The following is a 27,652-nucleotide window of genomic DNA, read 5'->3' as shown; positions in this document are numbered from 1 at the left end:
TGTGGTGATGGCTGCCAGCTTGGAGGGCTTTAAGAGGGGAGTGGACATATTCATGGAGGAGAGGGGTATTCATGGCTATTAGTTAGAATGGATACTAGTCATGCTGCATACCTAGTCTCTAGTATCAGAGGAGCATGCCTATTATTTTGGGTGTGGTGGAACACAGGCAGGATGGTGCTGCTGCAGTTGTCTTGTTTGTGGCTTCCTAAAGGCACCTGGTTGGCCACTGTGTGAACAGACTGCTGGACTTGATGGGCCTTTCTTATGTTCTAATATGAAAACTAGTTTAGAATGTTGCAGTGTTGCCTTCAAGCAAATTAAAAGTAGCATGAAAAGTGGCAAATGGAAGTTTCCAGTGCTGAACGTCAGCAGGTATAGTTTTCTCACATAATGTTTAGGTAAAAATGATGATACCAGGGGATAATTGGACAAGACAAATAAGATATTAATCCTTTCATTAGAGGCTATGTAGCGAGAAGATTTATAAAATATGTTTGTATTTAACATGATTTCCTCAAATATATTTATGAATAAATGAGACCGAATACTATTGCCTTGTCAGAAATGGTTAAAAATCCTCTGTGCCTAGTCAATACATTATTAAAGGAACTAATCAAAAGAATTCTGTGTTTGGTAGACCTGAACTAGGGTTGCCAGCCTCCAGGTGGTGCCTGGGGTTCTGCTGGAATTATAAGTGATTTCCAGACTACTGAGATCAGTTCCCCTAAAGAAAATGGCAGCTTCAGAGTGTAGACTATGACATCACATCCCTGCTGAGTTCCCTCCCCTAACTCTGCCCTTCTAAGTCTCCACTCCCAAATCTCCAGGAATTTCCCAACCTGGAGTTAGCACCCCTAAACGGCTACATCTCCTGACTCACAAAATTATGTTGAGTAATCCCAAAATACTATCTGCCAGTAAGCCATAAACTGCCTGCTTTCCAGTGGATCTCTTTGCTGCTGCTTGCTTGTCTTACACACACAAACAATACTGAACTTAGACTGCAGCAGCGGCCTCACCTTCTGTCATTAAGTAAGACCTCATACTCAGAGTAATTGAACACAAATTAGTTGTGCCTCAAATATTAACAAATCGTGAGTATTCACTCTTGCAATATACATTTGAATATATTGATGTACGATGGGGATTCTTACAGAAAGAGAGTTCGAAGTCAGCCAACTCTTGCTATATTCCAGTGTTATGTCTAGTGCATGGATATGAAAAGCTGTAGTCCTAAACATTTTTAGTAGGAAGTACAATCCATAGAATTCTGGGAGACTTGCATAAACATATTTACAATCATGGTGTAGAATGTGAAGCAGTGGTAAAACGATTTTCACATACAACTTTCTAATTTTCTCCTCATTTTTTGCTGAATCTGAAAACATCAAAATAATCAGCTACCCAAGAGGATGCTTTTTTATTTTAAATGAAGCTCAAAACAGTTTTCAGACCTATACTTATGAAATTCAGTACTGTGTTTGAAAACCCATTATTCTACATTTCCCATTAGGCTCACACTCATCAAAACCTTACCTCTCTAGAAGACTTAAAACTCAGTCGTCATTTAGAATTACTGATGTAACTATAGTCTAAAAATACTTGCATAAAGCTTCCACCTTAAACAGCCTAACATATATAATAATTGCATCTGAAAGAATCTGGTCTTGGGAATTAAATGAAACCCCTGCTAATACTTCAGTTCTGGAATCACCTAAACAGAAAACCTTCTAAAGCCCTTACTGTGCCACCATTTCCTTTTTAACAGTGTTTTCTTTTTCCCACTGCACAACCAGGCTCGGCTCCCTTCGTGTTCATCTACCTATAGTGTTTCTGAGGTATATTTTGCACGTGTTCTGTCACCGTCAAAACTTTCACTCATCACCCTTTTATTTATTTATTTTGTTTAATTTTATTTGGTCTTGCACTGTGCACAAGTGAGGGAAAATCAGTTTGTTGGATTGATTCTGCATGCTTATCTTGCAACCATGTCCAGCATGGTTTAATACCACCATAGCTCCCCCAGTGTAAAGACCAATCAAGCAATTATTCCTTAGCACTATAGATTTTAAAGGAGGCACCTTGGAATTATTTATGTATTACAAAGCTGGTTAGATAATACTTAGAAATTCAAAATGCAATGCAGTTTTTAAACAACCATTTTACCCAGAATCTCGTTTAGTATATCTTGAACTCTGGTGATAGGTTAGCCATTTTAACAATGTATCCAAGTTACTACCCTTTTGTGAATTCCTTTGGTATAGAAGCACTTTTACACTTTTACATTTAACCATTAAATAATATATTCACTACAGTGTACCCAGAGATTTCAGGAATGGTGGCAGAATCACTTTTTCATTCAACATAATGCTTTCTCGTCAAATCTTATTATTTTAAATGGAATACCAAGAACTCAAAATCATAGGTCATATTCTTCTCATAACCTCTGTGAAACAGAATTGAAGTCGTAGGTATCAGAAAGGACTGAAGATGCATTAGGTGTAAAATGTACCCTGTGCAGATTTGTCATGCATCCTTTGTTCAAACATCAAAATGCAATTGCTATATTCTGCCTCTTCCTGTGCATGCAGAGTCTTTCTGCATACAGCTCTATGCATGTAGAGTTATTGTTCCCTTCCCATTCTCAGCCAAGTGTTCTGCTGGGCAGTGCACAGCACTGTGCAATGCACTACAGCACACATTGCATCCCATGCGACCTGCGCTGTGCTCATGTTTACATATTCATGCTTTTTGTGGAAGTAGCCTGCACACCAGTGATCTGAGAGCATCAGACTGCCAAATAACTATGTAAGATGCAGGAGAGTTTAATGGGACCAAGATTGGTGAGAAACGTTGCAGTAGAAGTAGCACAGTAGCTGTGTGTCCAGTTCAGGTCTCATATTTATTTATTTACATTGTTTATAGTCTGCCTTTCTCACTGAGATTCAGAGCAGATTACATAGTGTAAATCAAATACAATAAGCAGGATGGGACAGTCAATAAGCTGTGGAATAGGGTTTGGATTGCAGAAATCTGAAAACAAGTAGAAATCTGAAACAGCTGAAACAAAGCATAAGCATTTAAACATAACAGGTTAAATGATGCAGAAATTACATAGTAAGAACCTACTTATAGCAATAGATAAAATGCAGTAGTATAGTCCACAGACCCTATCCCTTTGCCAAAGCATCTTTCTGAACCATTTCATTACAGTACAGCCCTATTATCTGTGTAACAAAAAGACCTCCTGAATAATTCAGTTTTGCATAGTTTGAGGAAAGCCAGAAAAGTGGGAGCCTTTTTAATTCCAACAGGCAGACCATTCCATTAGATGTGGGCCACAACTATAAAGCATGTGTACAGGCAATTGTTGATTTTGCCCATTGGCAGGGTGGCTCCTGCAGAGAAGCCACTGCTCAGATGAGCAAAGCTGTAATGGTGGTACTTAGGGAGAGAGGTGGCCCTGCTGATATGATGGAACAAGGTCATGAAGGGCTTTGTATGTGATAGCCAATACCTTGAATTGAGCCTGGTAACTGATGGGCATCCAGTGGAGTGATTGATGAATGGGACTAATATGCACGTTCTGCCTAGCTCCTGATAATAACCAAACCGCAGCTTTCTGTGTTTTAAGGTAGATAGCATTTCTTGTGTGTATTCTGGGAGGAGGTGGTTTGTTCCTGTCACGATTAAAAATGAAAGCTTAGTACCCACCATTGTGACTGATTTGCTTTTTTCTCCTGGAAGTCAGTGGGAGCAAATAAAGAACTATAATTTGTGATACAGATTGGATGGCCTCTCCACTGCAGACATTGTTGACTGCAATACTTAGGGAAAGGGAGAAGCTGCAAACAGAGTTTTTCCCCCACCCCACCCCCGTTGCTAAATTCACTAAAAACAGAGTTGTGAAGTCACTACAACTCAATAGTCCCGGTACAACTTTGGAAGTCTTTAGATTCCCACATAACAATCTGTAGCTGTGCTGTGCGTTAACAAAGTGTCAGCATATCTAACATGAACTACTTCTGGGATTTGGGGCAGAACTGAGCATGGACATGGGAGGACCAGTCACTGAAACTCTGGAGCGCCTAAGAATAAAATGACAAATTTGATATTCCTAATTATTAAATACCTGTATGACTGTATTGTTTTAACACTAAGTTAATGTAAGATGGTTAGAAGAATACATTGATTCACTGCTTTCTAGACTTTCAGTAAGCAATAAAATGCCCTTCTAGGTTTTATTTTCCAGAGGGCATATGTTCTCTCCCCAAATTAAACACCCGAGTCACTGGTATCATTATTTCCAAAGTGTAGTTTGGTCCACCATTAGGAGATGAGAGGATTTTCTAAGAGAAGATTTGAACTGTTTTCCTGACACACAGCTGGGCTTCTTTTGCTTTGTTCATTAATTAGGCCAAAGGTTTATCATCCTTGGTTGTCCTCCAGCCAGTTCAGTATAAGAAGCTATACAGGCTTGACAGTGATTGGGATTAATGGGACCATCCAGTACATTTTGGGTGCCTTATGATTTTCTCTTGAAGTTCCTTAAACCAGTCTTGAGCCTTTTCAGCTCTGATTATTCATTTTGCATTTGATGTTTCTGCCTTTAGCCAGTATCAAATGTGATCAGAAGAAAGTGAAACTATAATTTTTGTCATGTTTATAAATGGGTCTTTTATACAGGTTTATTTTTAACTTACATAGGAATGCTCTGACAGCCTGATAATTATTCCTTTAATTGATATAAGGTGTAGTACACTCCTGTGTAACTGATGCCAGGGGACAAACAACCAGGGGAAGGCTATAACCATTGTATATATAACCTGGGTGCTTTGGAGCACCCAGAGGCATGCTGCTGGAAACCGAATGCTGGACTAGATGGCAGAACAGTTTATACAACTGTTCAGATAAAGTTTAAGCAATGCTTAAACATAATGTTTTAAGGCTCAGAAACACTAGTATGTGTATGACATGAAATACATCCTGGATAATAATAATCTGAATAACCAAAAGAGTCATGTTTACCTTTTCAAATTTCAAACCTCTACTTCATTTTAATTGGTTCTGTGTTTTGAAAGAGAACTGGCACTTAGAGAAGAAAAATCAAATATTTTGAAGCAAAGTAAGACACATATTTATAAAGGACTGACAAAACAGTCCTTTATTGGAATAAAGACCTCCGTTTCTGTTAATTCTTATACAGATTTATTCTGCAGGGCTCATGTTATTGGTTGGATTTTAGTGTGTTCTCTCCAGAAATCTGGTGTTTCGTCTTTTGCTTACTCTGCTGAATTCTATTTCTTGGGAAACTAGCTATGTTTCCCTCTTCCTTCATCTTCTTTTTCTTGCATTTTAGAAAGTCACTTATATGCTATTTATAGTTAATCCTTATAGATAGACTCAGAGTTTTGGAACTGTTCTGTAATCCAAATAGATCACACATTTTCAATGCTGTTAAAGCTGCTTGGAACGTGATTTCTAAAAAAAATACTACAGAGTTTAAATTGCAGAAAACCAGAACTATATAGAAAAAGTTTGGATTTAGGAAAATAAGGGCATTTATTTTATTTAATAGGATATTTTCTACATATATGTATCAATACTTCTATAATTTCAGTTCGTTTTATCCAAAGAAATTAAGAAATCTGCCAAGATTATAGTTATAACATTTTTTTCAAAGACGTGGTATATTGTCAGAAAAAAAGCAGTAAGTCCGGATACATGCATTCCTACTGGTGTTGCAGCAGAGACATTTTTATTGCAATGTATATGAAGACTACCACCCCCATTTAGAAGGCATTAGCAAAGCTAATTAGAAAGCTCCAATCTGAACTTACCCATTTAATAAATTTATTTATTTCGTATTATTTATAGTCCACCTATCTCGCAGACTCTGCAGTTTACGTAAGTCAGTACAATTAAAAGGATGAGGTGACATCTAATAAACAATTTAACAGGAGCTCGCAGAGTCTTTGTCCATCACCTTCAAGACTTCTTGGAGGATGGGAAATGTGCCACAAGACTGGAGAAGATGAATGTTATCCCAATCTTCAGAAAAAGGAGGAGGGATGACCCAGGAAACTATAGGCCAGTCTGTCTGACCTCTGGCCCTGGAAAGATACTGGAGCAGTAGTAGGCACCCTGGGTAGTTGTGACTATGTAATCTTGGAATTTACAATCTTGGTGAAAGGAAAAACTGTACGTAGTCAGACATATAGATCATAAGAGCATCTGACACAATTGTCTTTTGATAGCCAAACTTCAGTGTGAAGCAGCAAGCATTCAAAATCTTAGTCATTCTCAACACAGAGCTCCCAGACAGCTGCATGATCCTAGGGCCAGGGAAACCGACAGGTTGTTATCAGCTGAACGCAATGTCCTATGGGGGGGTATACCAGGAGAGGCGGTCCCAAAGATACAAGGGTCCCAGACCATGTAAGGCTTTAACGGTCAATACCAGCACCTTGAACCTGATCCAATACTCCAGCTGGAGCCAGTGCAGTTGTCAGAGCACTGGCTGTATATGATCTTGGAGCGAGGCCCCAGTAAGGAGCCTCGCCACCGCATTCTGTACCAGCTGGAGCCTTCGAGTCAGTCTCAAGGGCAGCCCTACATAGAGCGAATTACAGTAGTCTAGCCTACAGGTGACCGTCTCATGGATAACCATGGCTAGATCTAGGCAGGAGAGGTGAGGCACCAGCTGCCGGGCCCAGCGGAGATGGAAAAATGCCGCCCTGACCACAACTGTGACCTAAGCCTCCATAGATAAGGAGGCGTCAAGGATCACATCCAGACTCTTTTTATGCCAATAAAGGACAATGAGACTGACCCAGACTCTTGATGGCAGGTGCACATGTTAGTTAAAACAATTAAACCAGTTAGTTAAAACAATTTAATTAGTTAAAACAATTTAAACCAGAGCTAAAATACATATAAAACATAAAAACAACAAAACATACATCAAGAAGAAGAGATAATTGAGGAAAAACAAACAAAATGAAAAAGTCTTTTCTCCCTGGTGGTAGATGGCAACCGAACAGAACAGATAAGTCTCCTGGAGGGAGAGTTACATAGTTAAGTCAGTGACTTATTTCTGTGGTCCTTACACAATTTGCAAGATAATTTGCAGGAATCAGATGTCTGCCCCCAGCCCATCACCACAAGAAACTGGGTTGTTTCTGAATACCTGCAGCCTAATTGTGATGCAGCATCTTTTTTAATTTATTTTTTCCCAAAAAAGCAGAAAAAATGAACATGGGAGGGACTTAAAATCCAGCAACTAAATAAGATTTTTTTTTTTAAAAAAGATGGCCATAAAGTAAAGACAAAAATATAACAACAGTGGTGGCAGCCCTACACTTGCATTTCTATCAACTGTTTCCAAATATCTAAAAATAAGTTCATAACGCAGTTGCCATTATATGCCACGCGTTCAAATACTGATAGAGTTCTAAGGTCTTTAATCCATTGATTGTGGAGCCAACCACAAAATGTCAGGAGGCATCTTTATGGATTGATTGTTCAAATCTCCCTCAGACTAACCAGACTAACATTTTCTTAATCTTTTTCACATCTCTAAGCATTAATAGTAGTACATAGCATAGTAATTCTTCCATTATTCCTCCAAGCCAGCATAATACTGTAATGTTAAAGTTTTGATTCTCCAGCAAATATTTCCTAGCAGAATGTCCTATGGGCTATATTATTATGCACTATCTTCACTGTACATTTTTTTCTTATGGTAGAACTTTGTGATAACGGTTGCCTATTTTGGTACATATTTGAATTCATAATTCTTGTTAAGAACGCTTCTGAAATGTACCTTATTAAACATACAATGGAAAATAGCTCCTCTTGTTATAAATACATTTATTTATTTATTTATTTATTTAAAATACATATTCCATTCCTTTCCTTTCCTTTTATCCCTTAGAAGCTCCTTGATCAATTGATCTTGAGCAGCATATATCTAGTGTTGGAGGGATATAAGGACTGAAACAAATCTTGCCACTGACAATGTAGCCTTGGGGTCCCTGTCGCTTAGTACAAAAGGCATTATGTCAGTCACAGAGGCATTGGATTTGTATATTAAAAGGGGGGAAATATAGTGCGATCGAAGTTCCTCGTAAAAGCGGCATTCCAAAAGGGCATGGGCTAATGTGTCAATAGAGCCAGAAGAGCAAGGGCAGATCCTGTCTGAGTATGGTATATTCAGAATTCTGCCCTGCATTACCATAGAAGGGTTAGCATTCAATCTAGCCAAGCAAAAAACATATTCCATTAATATATTGTTAGATCACTTTGGCTGTGCTCATGTATACATTTACTTGGACTTCGCTTTTGCATTTAATACAGTGCCACCTATAATTGGTATGTGATTGGATGGGCCAAAGTGTGCTTATTCATGAAATTCCTTGTAGATGGTTTTTCAGTGGCACGTTTTTTTAAATCCTTTGTTGCCTTCACCCTTCTCTTTCTGTATCTCTTCTCATTTGTCTCTAGCTTCTGTATGTGCTATGGTTGTCAGAATGCTGAAAGACAATAATGAAGGAAGCCTTTCAGTATACTTGGGGAAGGTACAGCAGCAGTGAAATATTTATCAATTTCAATAATTTTGTCTATTTAAATTAGATAAGAAAGTAACTGAATAAGATGCTCCTTTGACTCTTGTCTCTAGTATAATGAAGGAAAGTTTGTTATAAGAAACCTGTAATGTAGCTAAGAATTGGCACAGTTTTTCATAAGGAAAGGAATACCAGAACATGCATTGCTTTACGAACTGAATAATAAAACTTGGTTCTTTTTAAAATATCACCCTATTCTATTTGATGGGAACATCGTGAATTTGTATCTGATGAACCATGACCAGTTTTTTTCCACCTCCCACGTCCGGCTGCAGCCCCTTGAAAAGTGGGTCCTGAGTGTCAGGGTACTCTTGGGAACTGCATAGAAGGTGTCATGGTGGCTGCAGAAGGATGGAAATTGGCAGAAATCTCCCTGCTGCTAGGTAGGACAGGTCTAGATCCAAGCCAATAATATCAAAAGCAAGAAAACCTGGGACAGCTCAATGCATATCAAAGGTATCAGTTTATTTATAGTTGCCAACAGAATAGTACAGGTACAAATAACATTGTCTATACTTAACTCTAGTTCTTGCTGATAAAGCAATATTTAATTCATGCCTTCAGAACTTGTGGCCCTGTCAAAATACAGTCTATCTGCCCTTGCTTCACCGATTAAGATGTGGTTCTGTAGTTCAGAAGTTGTGGAGGTATGACTAAGCTGGTTAGAGAAGAACTGTGGCAGGGGTCCCCAACATTTTTGAGCCTGCAGGCACCTTTGGAATTGTGACACTGGGTGATAGATGCAACAATATGTCAATCACAAAATGTCAGGAGGCAAAGTTCTGTGTTACTCTTCAACATTTCAGGCAGAAGTTCTGTTTAACAGGGTGCCTGCTGGGCTCCCGGGCTGTTATGGCCCCGGGAAGCCCAGAAAGAGAGAGTGAGAGCGAGAAGGAGAGCGAGAGCAAGGAAGGAAGACGATGGGGAAGGGACGGGGCAAGGCGGCTGGATGCGCTCGGGCCGGAGCGGCCCTGGAAACCCAAGAAAGGGTGAGGGGAGTGGGGGCTGGCTGCCTTGGCTCCGAGGGCCGGAGAAAAGCCCTCTGGGGGCCGGATCCGGGTTTGACACCCCTGCTATAGATGAATACAGATTACCAGTTATTCAGCCATCTGTATTATTGTACAATTCATGTGTACATTTTTTCTGCCACAAATTTTTGTACATGTTGATTTTTTTTAATCTTTACCAAGTGGTAAGTCTTCCCAAAATTTTCCACTTAGTAAGCTGTCACCTGTATTTGTTCAAAGTCTGCCATGTAATTGTTTTCTTCCAAATACAGAGGGACCAAGTGGTACATTACTTAAGATTTGCTTTCCTATTCCTGTTTCCTGCCTTGTTTGTAGGGAAGTCATCTTTAGAGGAGAACAGCTCACATTGGGGATTGTTATTCTCATTGAAAGGACAAATTAAGTCTCAAATGCTGGATCCCCCCTAAATTACAACCAATTTGGACATATTTTGTTTCTTATTTTCCTTGAATTCCATCCTAAATTAGGTATTTACATATTTCTAGTGAATAGTGGATAAAATTCCATGCCTGCCTATGTCAAAGATGCTTTAGGGCTGGTTATCTTCCATTCAGGACAGGAGGCAGGAGTAAGTGATCCGTTGGATTTCTTCCAACCCTATGGGGAAAATTATTCTAGTGAGAAAAGAGTTTCATGTATCTGTCTAGGATTGAAGAGTTCTTATCTTGGCATCCTTTGTACATATTTTTAAGTCAAACTTTACATAACCGTCTCTCCCCTCCCTTTACCAAATATAACCATTGCAAAGCATTTAAAGTCCTGAATAAGGATTCCTTTTCATTCTCAAAGCTTTTGTGTCAGTCTTGTCTAATTTTCTTGCTGATTTTCACATGAGTCTGAAAGGGGTAAAAGGGGGTTTGTTTTCTCCTTAATTCCACAGGTTTTACATAAGTAAAATGCCCTTTATTCTCTGTGCCCATAGAGAAACTGAGGGTTATACTTATGTATTTATTCATTTAATTCATTTGAACACATGATGTTGCCTTATACTGAATTAGACCCTTGGTCCATCAAAGTCAGTATTGTCTACTCAGACCAGCAGCGGCTCTCCAGGGTCTCAGGCAGAGGTCTTTCACATCACCTGCTTGCCTAGTCCCTTTAACTGGTGATACCGGGATTGAACCTGGGACCTTCTGAATGCCAAGCAGATGCTCTACCACTGAGCCACAGCCCGCCCACGCGCGCGTGCGCCCGCCCGCTCCCGCCCCTTTAGTCCTCATACAAGCGTCACCAGGGTATAGTGGTTAGAGTAGGATCCGGGAGACCCAGATTGATTCTGACTCTGCCATGGAGTCATGGATTCTGACCCCTCCTGTGTCCCCAGTAGGACCCAAAGCATCTTACATCATTCTCATCCCCTCAACTTTATCCTAACAAAAGCCCTGTGATGTAGTAGTAGAAAAGAGCAAGAGTCCAGTAGCACCTTAAAGACTAACAAAAATATTTTCTGGCAGGGTATGAGTTTTCGTGAGCCACAGCTCACTTCTTCAGATACAGCTAGAATGTGATGTAGATTAGGCTTAGCGAGTGTGACTGGCCCAAGTTCACCCAGCAAGCTGCCAGCTTCTTAATAAGCGATGGAATAATGGATAGAAAGGGACTTCTTTCCATCCCCCCATTTAACAGAAGTAGCTACAGTTCCATTAGCAACTTATGATCTATAATTTCCCTATGCATTCATTAACTAGTTGCCAGAATGATTTAACATTTAAACATTTTTATATAAAATGTTCTGCTTTCCACAATCTCTCCAATGAAAACCTTCTCAAAGGGTCTACTTTCTCAGCAGGGTGTTGTGTACTACCTACTCATAACTTTATGAAAGTTAGTTTGTAGAGATGCATTTAATGTGATGTTGGAATATGTCCTCATATTTCACCCCATTTCTCAGTTACTGGTTTTTGTTCTTCATCCAACTTCTCAGTTACTGATTTTTGTTCTTCTTCCAACTTCTTCATATGACTTCATTTTTTATAGATCTTTTTCTGTAGCAAGAAGTTTATAGATATATCCATCTTGAGCCCAGTTGTCAGCTGGCCTATTTGTCCAGGGTAAGGCAGAATGATTTAACATATAAACATTTTTATTTGAAATGTTCTGCCTTTCCACAATCTCTCCAATGAAGGCCTTTTCAAAAGGTCTACTTTCTCAGCAGGGGTGTTGTGTACTACCTACTCATAACTTTATGAGAGTTAGCTTGCTGTGATGAACTTAATGTGATATTGGAATATGTCCTCATATTTCACCCCATTTCTCAGTTACTGATTTTTATTCTTCTTCCAACTTCTTCATATGACTTCATTACTTCTAGATCTTTTTCTGTAGCAAGAGGTTTATAGATCTAGCCATCCTGAGCCCAGTTATCAGCTGGTCTATTTGTCCAAGCTAAGACATGTCTTACTTATGCTGCCTTTGTAATATAGGCATTGCTGGGTCTAATTCCACACACTCCTCTTCCCCATTATTGAAGCAATAGCTGTACACCTGCTTTTTTAAAAAAGATACTGTAATCCATCATGAACTGCCAGTTAACTGTTAATATAATTTGCTAATATTTATGCGGTCGCTTTAACAATAGCTCAGTCTGAAAGTTTTAATCTATACTGATTTTAAAAAATAGACAACCATTTACTGCTGGATTTGGAATAGGACTGATTACTGACACTTCTTTAACTGGGTTGTTAGGAGGGTTTTCTCTTTCTTCTGAAAATATGTCATGTTTTGTGTGAGAGTCCATTTTTCATCTCATTGTTATCTCTGTGTTTCTTCTTCTTCTCATTAGTAGTGCAATCTGTAATCTATCTAGATGAAATAAAGGGATTTATTTTATAAAGAGCCAAAAATGTACAGCTGGATATGGAAGGAAGGACAATATAATTTGCCCATTCCTTTCTTGTAACTGCTTGAATGCCAAATGTTAGGCCAGCACCCTATAGTTGCCTAGGGCCTCATGCTGCCCCAGAAAATAGAGAAAGGGGCAGCTAAAAGCTCCCCACCTTGTTTTCATACTCAGGGAAGAGATTCTAGAAGGCCAGGGGGAAGAAGCAGTGTGATCAGACTCAGAGGAAATAGTTGCCAAAATCCATTAAAATGCAAAATGGTACTCTATGCAAGAACGCTCATCCTAAAAGCAAACAAACCTGACTTACTAAGATTTCAGATTCCAGCCACAAGAAATGGTTAGTGTCTGTGTAACCGTGGTCTTGGTATTTTCTTTCCTGACGTTTCGCCAGCAGCTGTGGCAGGCATCTTCAGATGCCTGCCACAGCTGCTGGCGAAACATCAGGAAAGAAAATACCACGACCACGGTTACACAGCCCGGATAACCTGCAAGAACCAATGATAATATACGTTTCGTTTATTTTATTTTATTTTCCTGACTATCCGACAGTTACTGTTTTATCACTTTTCTCCTATTATTTGTTGCATGAACAACTGAATTCAGTTGTGTGAACTTTTTTACTTTCTGAAATGTCTTTATATTCTGTTTTTATCTTTCTTGGAATCACCTTATTAATGGGAAAGAACAGGTCTGTTCTTGATGCCTGTTTAGAAGCAGGACACACTGACACTGTGTGTAAATAACTGCTATGCAACAATGTGATTTAGTACTGAAATGGAATTAAGACCACTTTTTTCTTTAGTAACAATATGTGGAAAAATAGTGACAGAAAGACAACCTTAGTTCAGTGAAGTAGCATCTCTATGGATTAAAGGGCTGTTTTTGTCTTTCTTGAACAGGAGATGTATCAGTAATTTTTGTAAAGTACAAATTATTTAAAAGTTGTGTATTAAGATTTTATGGGGGGGGGGCTGGAAATCTGCCTGCCATGTCTGTCATGTACCTCAGTGAAGCATATTGTGAAAGAAACGGGGGAACCTCCTGCATCCAGTTTGTTATGTTCTGAAATGGATTTTTTCAAGGGATTTTTCAGTAGGCAAAATGGCTAGATTAAGTAATCTCTTCAGTGAGCATGCAAAATGCCATCTGACACCCCAAATCAATATGAACCTATTTGCTTGTCTTCAGTGTCAGAACATTTTTTTCTGCTTCACAACTATTTGTTGGAAGGGCAAGAAAGGAAAAAATGATAACATTCTAATAGTTATAGAATCTATAATGATTTTGCAAATCACAGGACTGCATTGTTTAAAAGTTCCTGACAACAGTTCACAAAAACATACACTTCTGAAACATAAGGGACTGAAGTGAAGTAAATACTTGTTTCAGAGACTAAGGATTTCTAGGGGAAATCTAGGGGAATTTCTGATGGTACAACTTTTAATTTTTAATTAACACATATAGTCTGGCAAGTAGCATCCATGTCTGAAAATATGCAAAAAAAGTAGTATATTTTAATATACTGTATATGAGAAAAATCGTCCATACTGCAAGAACCAACACAAAAGTGTATGCATCTTCTCTACAAATTAAATATATTTATCATGGGCTTCATGTTTTGTTTTTTAATGCCTTCAGCTTGAAAGTGGCTTCAGACATTACCAAAGCAGTGTCACAAGCTGAATGTATGTTGCTTTCCCTCTGGCAGTGTTTCTCATAAAACTCAAAAATATGTGTACAGTCTGTGCATGTTCCCCTTCAAGTGTTACATTATGGAATTGCCAGCTGACTGAAAAAGTCGCTACGTCTTCAGTTGGCAGCACTATATTGGCAATTCCCAAAGCCAATCTTAGATGCTAGTCATCAGTGATCATGAGAATCAATATGTACTAAAAAGTGAGTGGAGGCTAGATACCATCTGATTGCAAGTGAATGATGAAGATACCATATTTCAGGGATAAATTTTAGGATCTGTACTTTCTGTGCAGTTCAGTATCTGTTGAAAAAGCCAAAGAACATTGTATAAGACTAAAACATCTTGTTGTAGTTCTTAAGATGATAAATGAGCGCTCTGTATTAATGCAAAGCCACAACCTGAGGTTTATGCAGTATTGAAGAATATCCTGCTTACAAAGCCTTACATAAATATGACATTTATAAGACAGAAGAAAATAGCTCTCACTTCATAGTTGCTGCTGTGCTTTGCTTATCCTGCTTCCTTCATTATAGCTTACGTGCTAAGCTAATCCATTACCCTTTCCTGTACCTAAGTCCACACTTTGTGTGTGTATATGTCTACTAATTTGGTTTCTACTGGTGGTTCCACATACTGCATGCCTCTGTGATGATAACTGATAAGCTTTTCCATAAATTATATATATTATGGGTTAGCTTTCCACTAATCCTTTTTAAAAATCACTTTTCTCTGTCAGTGGCAAAACTGTGTTTTGATGTCAGTGTTCTACTTACTGTATTAAACATGATTTGAAATGTTCTTCATAAGAGTTTGCTTTTCATCTTGGGTTGGAAACTCTTCATCTTTGTGTAGCAATTCATTTTATCTTGACTCTTCACTTTTAATTGTACTTCCCATAATGAAGAGCTGACTTTATACTGTGTGCTAATATTATGATTATCAAAGGTAAGTAATTTCTTGAATCTTTTCTAAAGATTATAGTCATATGTTCAAGGTTCCTATCTGCTTTTTCTTACACTGTGAAGTTGTTTGGTGTGGTTGATTATGTTTTTATTCACCGTTCTGTCTGATTTAATTTAAATGCTCTATTTCACTTATGGCTTACTGCTCATTTTTGTGGGAAGAAATGTTACCATTCACAATATAAATATGCGAAGACCTACAAATAACCTCCAAAACAATAAAGACAGCGGCATAATATGCATGCAATTCCTATTGCAAAGTATCTTTTGCCTAGCTGAGCTGTAACCAAAAGGAAGATAAACACAGAACCACATTGTCTGAAATTGTTCTACAGAATACATACAAATTACTTTCTTTCAAGCAACTTGCGAGTGAACTGGAATTGCCATGGTTGCAAAATATACATCACCTAATGTCACAAAATGAAGAATAGCAGAGCATTGCCCCAGTCTAAAGGTGTGATGGATTAAAATGAAGAACAAAATCTGTTGCCATATGTTTGCACTCTAATATAGACATTGGCATGAGAAGTAACCTAATCTGTTAGGCTGTCCACATAACCACTTCTCTTTAAGCATGACCAGAATGGTGTGAGAAACAGCAAGGCACAGGAGCTCAGATGATATTCTGGTATCATGTGAGTCAGGCCTGAGAGTGACTTCAGATGTTTGAAGAAGCAAAGAGTGCCAGAAGTGCAAGTTCTTCTTGTTTCTGTTTTTTGTGTTTCTCTGTGGTCTTTTATGCATGGCTGTTTCACTCTTCAAAATGTGGGGAAACGTAGAGGGACAGCGAGGCAACCTCTGACAGTCGGAAACGGCTTGCATAATCAACGCAAAGACCTAAGTTGTCGGAGGGGTGACAGCGAGTGAAACAGCCATGCATAAAAGACCCGTGTCACCCAAATAGAGCCTCTGTAGTAAGAATGGGGATATAGAGGTAAAAAAATTTAAAGGCTTTATATCATATGATATGGAGAAGCATGGGGGAAAGAGTGCAATATAGTTCTGCTTCCTGTCCTTAATAAAGAGATGTCTGTATTGCAAAAACATGAATTCTTTTGAAATTTAAAATAACTTTGAACAAGCCCATTTGAAATTACATTAAACGTAGGACATATATTTATACATGAGATGGAAGCACTAACTAACTATGATTTCCTTACTAGCTTCAGGGTTTATGTACAGGATCTATAGCTGCAGATAATAACTGGTCAAATCTAGATTGAGGGTGATTTCATTCTTGGGTCGTTTTGTAGCCCTGCTATTTTTAGAGTGATAAAATAATGCCACATTATACTTGTTTATTAATTGTATAAAGGATAAACTGTAAACTTGAGTACAGAGAAGTCCTCAACGCATTCCATGGATTTGTCCTTGTATCCATTCACAAAATTCCTCTCAAACGCTACTTTTGAAACTGGTTTTTGCTGCCTTCTTTTCAAGATAGCCTTTTTAAAATTACAGAAGTCAACCTATAAATCCCAGACACTTTGTTCATTATAAATTTCTTGTTTTTGTCCATGCGCTAGCTCCACTATAAATTGGAAGGGCTTAAAGATGAACTCAGGAGGAATAAAGGCTACAACTCAAGAGTAACTATTACTGCTCAAAGGAGCTGTTTTCCATTCGCAAACATTGCTTTGCGTTATGGTTTTGGGGGCCTTCTGTTTCTACACTTCGTTGCAGATTCTCTTGACTTCCATTTTTCTTTCTTAGTATTGTCTTAGTTAACATCTTTCCCCCCTTATTTGTGCCCTGTTGATTGGTTATTTCCTCATGCACCTCTGTATTTGTGTTTTGTTCTTGTACATTTTTTTATTTAAGTCTCCGTGGTTTGGTTACTTTTGCAAATTGCCCATTTTTTCCCACATATGAGAAATAGCATCATTTCCAAACAATACCCTGTGTACTTAAAATGTCCCTTTCTTTTGCATATTACCTCTTCGAAGATCTCTCTCTCTCTCTCTTTCATACACATATTGCGCACACATGCATCATTTTATCTTTTTGGTCCAGAATTGTTTTACATTAGTCGCAAGCAAACAATTTCCTCTTCTATTAGAATTTATGCTACTTTGATTAATTAATCCGGGGGGGGGGAACTATTCTGGGACAAAATGTAGCATTGTTAATGTTTTAATTTACATATAACTGTAGTGATGGGGGGCTTGTTTTTGTTATTTAGATATGACGGGGGGGGTTTTCAGGGAAGGGCAACCATAAGCCACTCTAAGTTGCAACATTATTGTCATAAGTTACCCCATTGCAATAAATAGATTATGTTAATTCTGTAAACTCCAGTGCTGTTGGTATGTGTTTGGGGCAAGCTACTGTGGAACAGAAGAAAGAGGTTTTAAAATAAATTATTATCATTTGGACATATAATTAATTATTATTTGGACATATGTAAATAATGGCAGTGTTCCTGAAAGTAACTCTAATGACAGAGTTACGGGTTCTATCTTTGCCCGTTCCATAATCCCCATATGAAATATGCTTCCTTTACAGGTAAACCTTCAAATACTGTATGGAATTTTAATCTGAAGAATGCTTTCTTTCTTTCATTCCTATTCAGAAGTAACCAATTTTGAAAGGCAAATGGTGTCTTTAATGTGTCATACGAAAATTGTTATTCTCATTCAGCTATTCATACATATTCAAACACACAGAGAACTCTTAACATATATGGTGTCTCCATGAATTCAGAGCCCTGTTAGTGAACACTGAGAAATTGGCTGTTTCCATTGCATTGTGGTTAGGAATGGGATGAATATCTTAACTTTGCAAATGTTTTACTTATTGGCCCTAGGATGGAAATGTAATCAGTGGTTCCGTTTGTTAGGTACATATAGGGCTAAAAATTAATATACTGTTTCCCTTTAGCTATATTCTGAATGGTTAGCGACAAGCAAATGAAAACTTATCCTATTAGCCACACGAAACCAAGTCAACGTTAGATCTAAAGTAATTACATATGTCACCATATAATGTCTAGTTTACTAGTATATGTTTACTAGTTTGTTTAGTAGTGTAAGACAGTGGTTCTCAACCTTTTTCCGACTGTGGCCCCCTTCCAACCTTGTTCCCTTCCTGTGGCCCCCCGTCCTAGAAAAGTAGCTATTTAAATGTTTTGTTTGAAATAGCCAAGGAACAAAGAATCATAAACAGCCACACAAAATGCACGTATGCAGTTCTTATTGGAAAACTGAAATTTACAAAAAATACACCACAAAAAGGGAATACAACATGCTAATAAACAACAATGTTCACATACAAGGGAGAACAAAGCCTCTACCACTGTTGCACAAGATTACAGCAATACAAAAATCTACAGTTGGAAATAATGCATAGAAGTGCAATGAAGAAAGTCATGTGTTAGGTTTTCATGTGTTTCTGTTTTCTTCACTACTCACTTCCCTCTGTGGCCCCATAGTCTCGTGCCGTGGCCCCCCATTTACCCAATTTTCACAAGTGGCCCCCTTGGAATATCCTGGGGCGCTATATGGCCCCAGGTTGAGAACCACTGGTGTAAGATACAAGTTCACTAGTGTAAATTACTTCAGACAAGTATAAAAAATAGAATGCTTTCAAACAGGAAAGTAAATGCTGCCACTAATTGTACACACACACATACATGATATCCATGCATTATCTACTCATTATGAAAACATTGTTTTCAGGGCATCCACCACACGTTTCTCAAGAGCACCTGTTTAAACAGCCAGTCTGGATCTAAAACAGCTTCTTGTTTTATACAGATACTGTACGAACTCATGCCATTTGTGGTTTTCTATACAGTAGTAGAAAATCACATTATAGATGAAGTAGGCGCCATTATTATGCAGGCATCTTGGTTGGAAATTACACAGTCAGGGCATGTTAGGCATACTGTTTTCTCAAAGTAATCTTTAACATCTGAACAATTTTAATTATTTTATCTCCAAAGAAAAGTAATTGATTGAATGGTAAGATAAAAGGGCTACAGAACCAAAACCTCATGTTGATTTTTCACATGGCTATAATGAGTATCTTTAATATTGTGACTATATTTTACTATTTGTGGATTGAAGTAACAGAGAACTAGATTTAGGTTCTGTTCTCTCCCTATTATAGAGCAATGAAGTTAGAATTTGTCATTGAAGTTCAAAATGCATTTTTGAATGTTACCAAAAATTGTCCTGTAGGTCTAGTTTATATTTTAGTGTTTACATGTGATTCAGGCTGTCATCCAAGAATCACTTGCATAAATGTGTGTCATATGCAACTGGTAAGGTATACAGACCCTCTATCTCCAAGTCCCAGGAGCTTGCCCATTATATTTCCATGGTTCCTTGTATTGTTGTTTGTTCTGACTCATCGGTTCTGTACTTCTCTCTACAGGTCCAATCCAGGTGCAGCAGTAAGGAGAACATCCTCAGAGCCAGTAAGTATTGCATTCTTGGCTATTAGTAGAATATAATTCCCATTTTAATTGTAACATCTAGCTGTGTATCTTTTGATAGTCCATGCAAGCACAGTGAAACATACACAAAATGTGGTTCCAGAAGCAGAATTCAGTTTTTATTTATTTGTTTATTTCTGCTCTTATTTGTCTGGAAAATATACTTGAACATATATATGAAATAGCTGATAAAATCTCAAAACACTGAGGTGTGGCTAAATAACATTCCCACTGTTCAGGAGCACAGCTTCAGTGCTCCACATACTTTCAGCCCCTCTCCACTGCTACAAAAAGCTAAATAAATTAAGCAAAATATAGGCAAATGCCCATTTGTTCTCACATCCAGAAATTATTTTTGAGAAGGTGAGGCAAGGCCACAACTGCGAGGAATAAAGTACTTTCTTTCTTGCCATACCGTGATTTGCTCAGAATAGCACTTTGTTGTCTGAGCTTTTGGGATGGAAATCAGGTCTGTAAGCCAGACCTAAGGGTACACCAAGTGAACTATAGTAAGTCAATGTAAAACAGGAACTTTACAAAAGGAAACTTTACAAAAATGAGGGGAATAGTTAAAAGGAAACTGAACGAGAAACACAAGAGAGTCAGACTTCCAAAAGAATTGCTGAAGAGTCCGGGACTTTTCAGTTTGGACAAAAGATGACTAGCGGGGAACATGATAGAGGTTTATAAAATTATGCAAAGGGTAGAGAGAGTGCACAGAGAGACCTTTTTCTCCCTCTTCCAAAATACTAGCGCTTGAGAGCACCGAGTGAAGTTGATGGGCAGTAGATTCAAGATGGACAAAATAAAATACTTCTTTACACAATGAGTCATGAAAATGTGGAATTCATTGCCAGAGGATGTAGTGATCGCCAGAGGCACAGACAGCTTTAGAGGGGGGTTAGATTGATTCATGGAGGATAGGTATATCATGGCTACTAGGCATCGTGACTAAAGGAAACCTCCACATTCAGAGGCAGTAACCCAGGCAAGATCAGAGGAAGGCTTTGTTCTCTATGCCCTGTCTTTAACCCTTCAGACAAACTGGTTAGCCACTGTTTGAGACAGTGTGCTGGACTAAATGGACTAGTTTTCTTATCTATCTGTCTGTCATGTTTTAAATATATTTGTATTTTAAATGCTTTTTAACATTTGAAAGGTTTTCATTTTTGATTTTTTAAAATATTTGCTGCCTTGGGAACTCTGAACTGGGTGGAGAGGTGGCATCGAAATGTTTTAAATTAATAAATAGGTTGAAAGTGAATCAAATTGTTTTGGTAAAATTCAAAAAGAAATACTACCCAGCTATCCTGACTGCCTTAGATAAATAAATCCTACTGGTGTTCTTTATATTTGTGCTTGCTGTGTAATGTAGGTTTTCCCTACAATTTTGTTTCTTTTTAAAAACATCTTTTTGAGGTTTTCTGCATTTTATTTATATTTTGTTATTTTAATTGTATTTTTTGTACATCACTTTCTGCTGTTTGTGTATAAAAGCAGAACAAACATTTTCAAAATAATTTAGCCCTGTGACTTTGCATTCATTGGCCAGAAGATGTAGGGACAGGACAGGGGTACACCCTACCAAGCAATCAGTAAAATATTGCTTGCTCGGTTACCTTATCTCCTTAAATAAAAGGACTAGAGACTGGAACAACCTTGTGCTTGGTACAACCATGAGGAATATCCCTAGGAGATCGAGGTTCCTCTCTGCTTTGGGCTGAACATAGCCTGTTCTTGAAATCCATGTAGTCGGAGCAAAACAAGCCAACACTTGGGAGTAGCCTGTGCCAGACTGGAAGAAAACTGACCCACAGATGCCACTTCTACTATAGGCCCCTTATCAATACTCATTGCTCCTGTGAAATTTCCAGAGCTTGTGTAAAGTTAAAAATAAGTCTCACTACCATTTCCCACTTATATATATACCTTTTAATATGTTCTTGTGAGGCCATCTCTGTGTGTGAGAAAGGTTATGTCACAGAGAATTTCTTTGGACAAACCTGTGAGAAATATCCTAGGTTATTGCTGCATTCTGTTCATGAAATTTGCCTTATACATATGAGAATGTACCACTAGTTTTGAGTGCTTATGTTTGAAGACTTTGTCCCCTATATAAGATGTCTCCTCTAATATTAGTGTAGCAATAGCAGCTGTCCCTAGAGAGTTTTAAACTAACAGAAAGAGGAAGTGGCATTACAGATAAAGATGGAGAAGGAAGGAAGTCCTATCCCTGCTTTCTGTGCCATGCAGCAGGAAATCTCAAAGCTAAATAAGGAACTTTTGGAGCAGATTCACATACTTTGGGATATCTGGAAGTATAATAATGGCAGAATGCCATGACCCACTGCCCCTTTCTATATTAAAGGAACAGAACTGAGGAAGAATAAAAGGAATTGGGTTGGTCCCATAGATGTTCTGCTGATGAACACTTTTTCCTAGTTCAGGAAGCATTCTACCAATGGAAGAAAAACCTCTTGTGCTGGATGAAGGCACTGCCATTAGTGCAACAGATCTGTAGGATCCAATCCATTATTTCCCATCACTCTTTTACCCCTTCACCTGCAGAGGTCTTTGAGAGTCATTTCTCATTCCTTGACCTGTTCAATCTACCCTGATAAGCATATTTTTCTCCCATCTCAACAACAGATTGTTTATAATTTTAATGTTGCTGCTGACATAGGTTTGTTACTGTAAGTTGGAGTAGTTTAGGTTGGTGGGAATAGCATAGGACAAAATTATGACCATTTTCCCTTCACTGTGACATTTCCTCTCCAACATAGATTTTAGGCTGTGACTTAAACTTGTGAGCACATGCAGGATAGAGTCCCACAGAGCTGTCATCCTTGTAACCATTGTTTCCCTTGCTAGCTATTACACAATAGAAGGTTTTAAAAATATGTAGCTTTCTTTTCCCATTGATAATCTTGATTTTTACTTTCAGAATTTTCATTTTCCTGGGGTTAGTCAATAATGAATATATATTTGAAAAGACAGCAAGTTCAGCAATTTGGTATATGTAGATTATTTGGGGAGTTTTCATTCCCATACTGTTCTCAGCTACGTTCAGGCAGGAATCAAGTAAACATACTCTTTGGCCTTGTTTTAATCAGCCATGGGACCTAATTTCATAAATAATGCCCCAAACAACTTACTGATTTGAAAATATGTGGAAATTAACAAGTGTAGATCATCAGCATTCTTTTCCTTTTAGGAAAATGTTCTTCCAAAACTCATGTATTTTCTTAAATCCTAACATCCAACATATTAGAGTATTTATCAGGGGTACGGTGTGTGTTTTTTAAAAATTATTAGAAGTATTGGAAGGCATTTGATGATAACTAGAAGGCATTTGTTTAAGCTTCTTCTGTCACCATTCCTACTCCCACTGCCTGAGTGTCCTGATGATAATGATGTATTTTTAACATTTGTACTTCAAGCCTTCCTCTGCACAGCAACCCTGGTATTCCTTGGTGGTCTCCCCCCAAAAAGGGGTCGCCATAAGTCGGCTGCTACTTGACGGCATTTTACACACACACACTTCAAGCCATTCTGAGAATTTCATTAAAAAGCAGCATATACAAATAAGTCAGTAGACGTAAAGTCTATTCCTGAGGGGGGGCTGTGCTGGTGGTTGGAGCCAGCACAGCCGCGCCACCTCCAAAGGAGGATTCAGCCCCCCGCCCCGGAGGCAGAAAGCTGCCCTTACTTGCAAGCCCCGTGAAACCACTCCATAGTGTTCCATAAAGCTACGCCACCTAAAAAGGTGGCGTAAGAGCAAAGGGGGCTTTCCCGGCCTGAAAGGCAGTTAGGAGGCTGCCTAAAGGCGGCTCTGCCCCCAGAATGCCCTGGGGAATGACAGCACATGGCATCTCAGGGACAGCCCACTGTGTCCCAGGGCCTCGCTGCCACGGCAGCACTGAGAGGCTGGCATCCACAGCCCAACGCCGGTGTCCATGCTGGTCGCAGCGGTGCAAGTGGCCCAGGCACTGGTGCAAGTGGTGTGGACGTCAGCGTGGGCCCTTGCGCGCCTCCAAACAACTTTCAAACAACTTTCAGCTCATGAATGGGCGGTACTTCTACTTGCTTTGTATGATTGAAAAATGAGTTGCTTGAGATCTGCAGAGCCTTGAGGATGAGAATATCTGTTGTGCTGGAGCAGGCAGATAACAAGGGCTAGAGGCAAGAAGCGTGGTTAGTAGGGCAATCCAAAGTATGTATGTAAGTGTGTGTGTGTGTGTGTAGATAGATTTAGTTTAGTTTGATAATTCTATCAATGCTGTGAGAAAATGCTTATTTCATTGATATGTATATGGCTATGTAGGTGTTTCCTTTTTACATTTGTAAGGATTTTGTTACTGAGTTATTCTTGAATTTGAATGAACCACAATGGTAGTATGAATGCATCTCAAAAGAAAACAATAATTTTAATACGGTTATTTGCACTTTATTTTTTGCCATCAAGTCACAGCTGACTGTGGTGACCCCACAGGGTTTTCAAGGCAGTTAGAGGTAGTTTGCCATTGCCTGCCTCTGCATAGCGACCCTGGATTTCTTTGGTGGTCTCCCTTCCATATGGTAACCAGGGCCAAACCTGCTTAGTTTCCAAGATCTGATGAGTGGGCTAGCCTGGGCTATCTAGGTCAGGGCATTTGTACTATACTAATGCATAAAATTAAGAATCCATGAAGATCATTGGCTAACATATGTTATATTAATGATAACCAGTGTATAAACTAGTAATCCAAAGTGTTATAAACATCATTATCCCATGTTTATTGAAACTGAAGAGTTTAGCAACCATATAATTCACTTGAATCTCAAATTTATTCACACAGTTAAGGAGTAAACCTGATACAGAAACAAGTCAAAAGCCCATTCCTGTGGTCATAACTGAGCTTATAATAGGGGCTATGACATAAATAGGGGCCATGACATAAATAATACTAGTATCAGAGTTAAGGTTGGGTACAAGGAATTCACATTAGACCTTGTCAGAAATATGTAACTATGACAAGACAATTTTTATGCTCTCTAAATAAAGATGAAGTAGTATTGATTCAAAATGACAATCTCAAGTTAACCTTGGCACACTCTGAATTTTTCCTAGTTCCAATTTGTACTTCAGCCAGCTCACACTTATTTAGTTTTGTGCTTGTAAAGATAATAAAATTGCTGGCTCTCATTTGCTATCCTTGAGGTGAAATCCTTCAGGCATAGGCATTTCAGGGTCTCCTGTCATATTTGTGCAATGGGAAAGCTTTGAGAAACTTAGTACATGAAGTCCAGTTGCTTATGTGCAATTAAACTGTTATGGGCTCTCGGACATATCTGTCTCAGTTCTGTACAAGGATGAAACTTTCTAGGAGGTATAATATAGATGTTCTGTCTTGTTTGTTTTATAGATCAACAAATACATTGTGGTAGTCAATAAAACCACTAATGAAATTTTCATTAGAACAGTAGTTTAGCGAATTAACATTTCCAATTCTGCTGATTACATGCTGTTTCTAATTTTGCCTATGTATTTTCTTGAGTGCTATATATTTTAATTCCTAGGTCCAACTTATTCTTAACCACTCTTTGCATTCCACATTAGGTTGTACCAGAAATGCTTGTGCTATAATGTCAATGTGTGATTGCTCTGTTGGGGGAGGGAGGAGCCCTGTGTATATCACAGTATCTAAGAAAAATACCAAAGGATATTGTCTAACTATCATATTTATCCTCTGCAGGTCATAGTGCTGTAGACATTACAAAAGTGGCAAGAAGACACCGTATGTCTCCATTTCCATTAACATCTATGGACAAAGCCTTCATTACAGTACTGGAAATGACTCCAGTGCTCGGAACAGAAATAATCAATTATCGAGGTATATCATATAATCTTGGACTTCTGGAGAGGAAGGAAAGGGAGGACAGTTGGAGTTTTGTTTGATTACTTTGTCATAATACATAGCGTATGAGGGACATGCATACTGGATGGGGGATACACTTCTGGGTAGCAGTGTGTGTGAACAAAGTCTTGGGGTGCAGGTGCACCGTAAGTTAAACATGAGCAGCCAGTGTGATGCAATGACAAAAAAAGCCAATGCGATCTTTGGGTGTATCAACAGAGGCATAACATCCAAATTGCCAGATGTCATAGTTCCGCTGTACACTGCATTGGCCGGGCCCACTTGGAGTATTGTGTGCAGTTCTGGAGGCCTCACTTTAAAAAGGATGTGGACAGAATGGAGCAGGTGCAGAGGAGAGCGACAAGGATGATGCAGGGCCTGGAAACCAAGCCCTATGAGGAAAAGCGGAGGGAGTTGGGAATGCTTAGTTTGGAAAAGAGGAGGTTGAGGAGGGACATGATTGCTCTCTTTAAGTATTTGAAGGGCTATCACTTAGAGGAGGGCGGGGAGCTGTTCCTGTTGGCAGCAGAGGCTAGGACTCACAATAATGGGTTTAAATTGCAGGCAGAAAGTTACTGGCTGGATATTAGGGAAAAAATTTACAGTAAGAGTTGTTCAACAATGGAATCAGCTAGCTAGGGAAGTTTTGAGCTCCCCTCATTTAAACAGAGGCTGGACAAACACTTGTCATGGATGCTCTAGGCTGATCCTGCATTGAGCAGGGGGTTGGATTAGAGAGGAAGAAGACAGAAGTTGGGGGAGGAGTTTTGGGGAAACAAGGTGGCACTGGGAAATAGTCAGAAGTGTACGCGGGAGAGTTGTTGATAAATAAAGCGTCTTTGTGCTATTCGCACCTCCAGGAAAGCTGTCAGGAAAACATAAAGTAAATCGTCATAGAAGTGTTTTCTGAAAACATGGCGATTAAACGTTTGAGAAATGTTTTCACTACCAAACAGGATGTTCTGGGTGTGAACAAACAGGGATAAAACATTTTGTGAAACATTATGAACCCTTGGTGCAGTAATATCCGATGATTCTGTGATTTTATGTGTTCAAAATGATCTTATAGAAAACTTCACAAGCACTCTATACAGTCGATCTATTATCATTGTACAGTAGATAAGAATGATGAGGCTGAAAAAGAGAGGCTTCCCTAAGGCCACCTAGTGAGTTTGTGGTAGAGATTTACTTTAGATCCAGGGATGTCTTAGTTCACAGCTCAGAGCTGCTATGCTTCACACTTGATCTTCTAAACTGGGTTATTCCATAAAGGGACTACATATCTTGGCTAGTTCAAAAGTAGTTCTTTCCTTACAAACATATAATGCTGCCATGTGACCTGACGCATTCAGAGAAGAAAAATGGTAACAAACGTGGCGGGCTATAATCAGAATTGTTGCCATAGCCCGAAAAATTAATTAATGGAAATCAGCTGAATTATTGAGTAGTGTTCCAGCATTAGCAAGATGGCGTCTTTTGAACTATCTAGTATAAATATTTTGGGCAAGTTTATATACTGTATCTTCCATGCAATTGATCCTGACCTTGCATGGAAATACACAGTATACAAGCTGTCAGGTTAGATATGTTATAGAGTAATTCCCTGACTATGTTAATGCTTCTGCCATGTTGTTGGTTCCTATGGTCTTCAAATTAACATACTACATTTTCCTTCACAAGAAATGTGGTAACTGTTTCAGGGAAGGTCAGGAATATTCATGTAAAAAAAGTGTTGTGTAAACCAACTTTTAAGTGAGCATTCAGGAATGAATCCACATAAATAATATCGGATAATTCAACGAGCTAAAACAATAAATATTTTTTCTGGCAAAAAAATGTTTTAAGAGAGCAGAGATGAGTAAATACAAGTCAGATCTTGGGTTGGACCCCACCAGGTTCTCCACCGCCAAGTCATAGCTGGCTTCTGTCCATTTCCTACTTGAGCCCAAATAATGCAGCCAAGATCTGAAGGCACAGACGAAGTGTGGTCTGGGTCAGCCAGAGTCAGTAGCCAAAAGATCTGGGGGAGCAATGTGGGATGGAGAGTCCCAGGTTCCCTCATGGGTGTATGCCACTACGTGGTTCCCTTGCCACCTGAGGGTTAGAGCTGGCTGCCAGCCCCCAAGCTGGGCATAATGCAGAACAGTCCCACCCTCAAG

The 27,652-nt window shown here is 38.8% G+C and overlaps 1 protein-coding gene across 16 annotated transcripts in view; it reads left to right on the top strand.

Moving 5' to 3' along the window:
* The window catches only part of GPHN (gephyrin), a 321,466-nt gene that overhangs the window by 250,252 nt on the left and 43,562 nt on the right, over positions 1 to 27,652 (top strand). For 8 of the 16 annotated variants that reach the window (XM_056850804.1, XM_056850798.1, XM_056850801.1 and 5 more), the window contains 3 exons: positions 1,797 to 1,838; positions 19,536 to 19,578; positions 25,332 to 25,469. In XM_056850804.1, coding sequence (XP_056706782.1) covers positions 1,797 to 1,838; positions 19,536 to 19,578; positions 25,332 to 25,469 — 223 coding nt within the window. The remainder of the gene's footprint in view (positions 1 to 1,796; positions 1,839 to 19,535; positions 19,579 to 25,331; positions 25,470 to 27,652) is intronic. The other 8 variants (XM_056850800.1, XM_056850799.1, XM_056850808.1 and 5 more) reach the window with 1 other exon arrangement.

Source organism: Euleptes europaea, chromosome 6 (genome assembly GCF_029931775.1).
Source record: "Euleptes europaea isolate rEulEur1 chromosome 6, rEulEur1.hap1, whole genome shotgun sequence".
Taxonomy (NCBI): domain Eukaryota; kingdom Metazoa; phylum Chordata; class Lepidosauria; order Squamata; family Sphaerodactylidae; genus Euleptes; species Euleptes europaea.
This window is presented reverse-complemented; position numbering and strand designations above follow the sequence as displayed.